This window comes from Mandrillus leucophaeus, unplaced genomic scaffold, assembly GCF_000951045.1.
Source record: "Mandrillus leucophaeus isolate KB7577 unplaced genomic scaffold, Mleu.le_1.0 Scaffold160, whole genome shotgun sequence".
NCBI lineage: Eukaryota > Metazoa > Chordata > Mammalia > Primates > Cercopithecidae > Mandrillus > Mandrillus leucophaeus.
In genome coordinates, this window is record NW_012101588.1 from 551,142 (window position 1) to 556,789 (window position 5,648).

At 40.2% G+C, this 5,648-nt stretch overlaps 1 protein-coding gene across 1 annotated transcript in view; it reads left to right on the plus strand.

Annotated features, from left to right (window-relative positions):
* LPA (lipoprotein, Lp(a)) overlaps nt 1-5,648 on the plus strand; it is a 135,040-nt gene that overhangs the window by 106,472 nt on the left and 22,920 nt on the right. Inside the window, exon 27 of the mRNA XM_011975969.1 lies at nt 4,452-4,633. Within this exon, the coding sequence (XP_011831359.1) occupies nt 4,452-4,633 (182 nt within the window). The remainder of the gene's footprint in view (nt 1-4,451; nt 4,634-5,648) is intronic.

Here is a 5,648-nt window from a genome sequence, read left to right on the forward strand (position 1 = left end):
ATCGTTTGTTCTCACTAATATGTGGGAGCTAAGTTATGAGGATGCAAAGGCATAAAGATGATTCAATGGACTTTGAGGACTTAGGGGAAAAGTAGGAGGGGTGCGAAGGATAGAAGACAACAAATATGGTGCAGTGTGTACTGCTCAGGTGATGGGTGCACCAGGATCTCACAAATCTCCACTAAAGAACTTACTTATCTTGCAGTGAGCCGAGATCGTGCCTCTGCACACCAGCCTGGGCGACAGAGCAAGACTCCATCTCAAAAAATAAAAACAAAAAAGAACTTACTCGTGTAACCAAATACTACCTGTAACCCAATAACTTACGGAAAAAAATAAGATAATAAAAAAGAAAAAACCACAATCAACCTAGTATGCTATGTTTGCAAAAAAAAAAAAAAAAATTCTTAAACATGTATGCTATATAAGCACCTATTATCTCCCCACAAAAGAAAAAGACCCTGCAAAAGTAGAAGACTCTTTCAGCATAAGACTTCTATAATAAAAGATGTTAAAGAATGCTATGTGGGTAGAAGAAAAATAATACCTAATAGGAACTGGTATTAAAACCATAAACTAGTATTAAAACCAAAAAATTAATCAATAAATGTAATACAAAATACCCAAGAATGATACCCTGCATACTACAAAACAATGTTGAGGAAAACAAATAAAAGATCTAAATAAAGATATACCATGTGGCTGGGACTGGTGGCTCATGCCTGTAATCTCAGCACTTTGGGAGGCTGGGGTGGATGGATCACCTGAGGTCAGGAGTTCAAGACCAGCCTGACCAACATGGTGAAACCCTGTTTCTACTAAAAATGCAAAAATTAGCTGGGTGTGGTGGCACATGCTTGTAATCCCAGCTACTGGGGAGGCTGAGGCAGAAGAATCACCTGAACCCAGGAGGTGGAGGTTATAGTGAGCCGAGATCGCACCATTGAGCAACTGCAGCCTGGACAACAAGAGCAAAACTCCGCCTCGAAAAAAAAAATATATATATATATGTGTGTGTGTGTGTACATATATGTGTGTGTGTACGTATATATGCCATGCTTTCAGATTAAAAGACTCAGTATCACTTCTCGTTAAATTGATCTTTGGATTCGACCCACATCTAATCAGAATTCCATCACTAATATATATATGTATTTTTAAAGTGATAACATTTATATGTTAGAACCACAAAGACAATCTTTAAAAAGAAGAAAAAAAGTTGGAGAACTTTTATAACACAATTTAAAGATTTCTAAAGGGACAATAATGAAGACATGTGATATTGGCCAGAGGCCATGTGTCTTGCCTGTAATTCCATCACTCTGGGAGTCTGAAGCAGGAGGAGCACTTGAGTCCAGGAGTTCTAGACCAGCCTGGGCAATATAGCAAGAGCCTGTGTCTACAAAAAATATTTTAAAAAGAACTAGTAAGTGTGGTGCCATGAACCTGTAGTCTCAGCTATTAGGGAGGCTGAGGTGGGAGGATCGCTTGAGCCCAGGAGGTTGATGCTGAAGTGAGCCGAGATCATGCTGCTGATCTCCAGTCTGGTTGACAAAGCAAGATCCTCTTTCTCTCTCTCTCTCAAAATAGAAAAAAGACACATAATATTAGCAAAAAAGCATACAAACATAAAAAAGATGATTTAGAAGCAGACCCACATATACACATTCAATTGATTTTCAATATACCTGGCAAAGAAATTCAATGGAGAAATAAATTATTTCCAAAACTATTGTTTTAGCTATCTGTAGCTATCCACACAGAAAATAAAACAAAACCTGGCCTTGACTTCTGCTTTCTAGTTCAAATTAATTTCAAATAGTTCTTAGACCTACATATAAGAGCAACACTGCAGCTGAAATTTAAAAAAAAAAAAAAAAAAAAAAAAAACTTCTACAAAAGAACTAACCTTTACAACTTAGGGGAAGGCAAAATTATTGAGGCTGGACCCAGAAAACCCTATCTATAAAGAAAAACCAGTTATAATTTGGGATTTCATAAAATGAAATCTTAAGTTCATCCAATATCACTGTTAAGAAAGTAAATAGGCAAGTAACACACTGGAAGAAAATCCTCTCAATCGGTATATCTGACAAATGGCTTGTATCCATAGTATAGAAACATTTCTCCCACTCACTAATCAGAGGACAAGCAACCTGATCAAAATGGGCAACAGACCGAGTAGGCATTTCACAGGGAAGAATGGACACATAGCCAATAATTACCTGAAGAAGTGCTCAATATCTCAGCCATCAAAAATCAAGAATTACAACCATCATTAGACATCACCAAACACCCAATAGATATGGATATCATTAAGAAGACACAACAATAAATGGTGTCACTGATGTGGAGCTAGATTATAAAACTCTTACCATATGCTGGTGGAAGATCAAAATGATACAACAAATTAAAAAATCAGTCAGATGGTTTCTTATAAAGTTCCATCAATATGCATCTATCTTACAAACCTGCACCTCTATTCCTGAATATTTACCCCAAGGAAATGAAAAAATAAGTCCACAAAGAGTTGTATATGAATATTTATAGCAGCCTTACTTATTATAATCCAAACTGTAAAAATAACTTCAATGTTCATCAATAACAAAATGAAAAAATAATTTGCAACCTACTGGTACACATGAATACTATTCAGCACTGATTCTCTCAAATAGCATGGATGGAACTCAAAAATACACTCAGGAAAGAAGCCATGTATATTCTGTATGAGTTCATTTACATGAGGCTCCAAAAGAGGAAAAACTAATTTCTGGTGAAAGAAACCAATGTATTTGCCTCTGGCAGTGGCAAGGGGGTAGCAGAGATTAATTGGGTAGGGACTCGAGAGAGTTTCTGGGGTCACAGAAATGTTCTGTGTGGTGATGGGAGTTTGGGTTCCACAGGTATAGGTGTTGATCCAAACTCATCAAACAAACAACATTACAGATGTGTGCATCTCACTCTATGGGAAAGTATACCTCAACTGTAAAAAGAGCAGGAATTTCTTTTAAACCTTCAGCCTTTTAGCACATCCAGTTGCTTGGAGAACCAGCTTCCTCAAATGGGAGTCTAGGCTTGAGACTAAGTCACATGCATAGAGCCTCTAAACTTTCCCATGGTGCATAAGAGGTTGCAAGTTTTCTCGGAGAGCTGCAGGTTATTAATCTGAGGATTCTGACAAGTTGGGTCAACGTTCCTAGGAGGCATGAGTGGGAGTACATTCTCTAAGATCCCTCCACCCCGGGATCCTTGCCTTCTGTGCCTCTTACTCCATTGTTTTCTGACTCCTCTGTAGCCACTCGACCTCTTCAGATCCCATAGTCTACCCAGCCGACGACCTTTATGCCTTGGGTCCCACTGTTCTTTCTCCTCATCCTCCATTCCCTCAGTTCTGGAGCGGCTGCGGCCAGCAGAGGATGAACTGAGAGCAGGAGAGGAGGTCCTGCCCAGGAACCCATCCTAGAGAAACGGCATCCTCTCTGGGAGCTAGTTTTTTAGGGCAGGTTTCATAAGTCTTGTAAACCCAAACGCACTTGATCTACCTGATTTGTTATTTACAGTAATACTATTTTCATAATTGCTTTTCACTGTAAAAGCAGTGCCTTTTAGCTACACTGTGAGTACATAAAGGGGCTGGCCTGGGAATGGTATCATGTTGGATGTCATTTCTTCCATGAAGTAATATATATTAGTTCCAATTTACATGTTACTGCAGAGTCCTAGAGAGAGGTACAGAGAACGAGACAGATATCAATACATTTTTATGTGCATTAAAAAAATCTAAGGCCAGGCGCAGTGGCTCATGCCTGTAATCCCAGCACTTTGGGAGGCCTAGGCAGGCGGATCACAAGGTCAGGAGATCGAGATCGTCCTGGCTAACATGATGAAACCCTGTCTCTACTAAAAATACAAAAAATTAGCCGGGCATGGTTGCGGAAGCCTGTAGTCCCAGCTACTTGGGAGGTTCAGGCAGGATAATGGCGTGAACCCGGGAGGCGGAGCTTGCAGTGAGCCGAGATTGTGCCACTGTACTCCAACCTGAGCTGCAGAGTGAGACTCCATCTCAAAAAAAAAAAAAAAAAAAAAAAAAAAAAAAAAAAAATCTAAAATGCACTCTTCAAAATCTGTGTCATTTATTCTGAAGGAATGCAGTTGGAAGGAGGAAGATATTCTGAATTTTTCTTGTATACGTTTATGTATGATCTCAGTATTTATATGGATCATAGACCAATTTTGATATTTTAAAATACAAATTATAATCTATCTTGGAAATTTACATGGTTCTTTAGAACTTGAGGACCGTTTTTGCTTTTGAGAATATTATTGTACCTAAAATGGGAATATTACAATGTCACTTTTTAACACTTTGTTATAACAAAGTTTAGACAGTGCTGGGTGCCCCTTGAATTTTTTCCCACCTCTTGTGACCTGTGTTGTTTTGGAATTTGCAGTGGCCTGACCAGGAACTACTGTAGGAATCCAGATTCTGGGAAACAACCCTGGTGTTACACGACTGATCCATGTGTGAGGTGGGAGTACTGCAACCTGATACAATGCTCAGAAACAGAATCAGGTGTCCTAGAGACTCCCACTGTTGTTCCGGTTCCAAGCATGGAAGCTCATTCTGAAGCAGGTAAGAAGTCTGTGGCCAGACATCTACACATTTGAACACTGGGATGAAAAGGGATGGAAAATCTGACTGATGCAGAAATCTTCCATGCTACACAGAAACTTGAGGGGATGGCACGTGGAAAGAAGCCTCAGCACCGTCTCTGGTGGAGAAATTTCTGGTGCAACGTGTGTGGGTGTTGTCTTCAGGAACAGTGCAAACCCACCAGGGCACTTGACTTACCACTCACTTTGTTATGAAAGGGGTTATCTCACTGTTCCAGACAAAATTCCAATTCTAACATCAGGCCAAATTTGTGCCAAATTTCACACTAGTGAGTGTTTCCAGGCATTTCTTAAAGTGGGCAGTGTTCATTGCGATCTTCAACATTGCAGTTGCTAAGGTATGTGGCCGCTGAGTTTGTCATCCTGGAGAAACCTAATATGATGATATTTATTCCATCTAATCCTGAGGCTATTGGTCAGTAGGTACCACAGAATGCACCATTTCTCTGGCTTACCTCGTCTTAGGTAGGCTCTGCCCACCTGTGCTTGGAAGGCAGTGATTTCTTGGTGTTCTTGCACCTTCTTCTCATGGAACATGAATCTTTGGTGTGTGTTGAGAGGAAGGGTAGTATACTTCTGCTTTGTTGCAATGCAACATGCTAGGACAAGAGGATTCCCTGTCTCTACTGTAAGGGAATAAGATTTTAGCCTCCATCCTTCTCTAAGAAGCAATAGGTCTTTGCCAGCAAGTACTAGATGCAGGACCATGACCTGCCCCGTCCACCAGAAGCTTAAGGCTTTGGCTTTTCAGGAGCAATGGTCTAGGGAAATGTGCCAGGTTTTCGTGTCTGTGCCCCACTGACAGTCAATCACCCTACAGCCTGCACGGTCTAATCCATCACCATCTGGTTTCCTGCCTCGTTCTCATGAACAACCAGTGGAGAGTCATACAAAAGAACTTGCATATGAGTCTTAGTTCCAATTGTAAGCACACTGATATGTCCTTTTCCTACCAGGTTTTGAATATAACACTT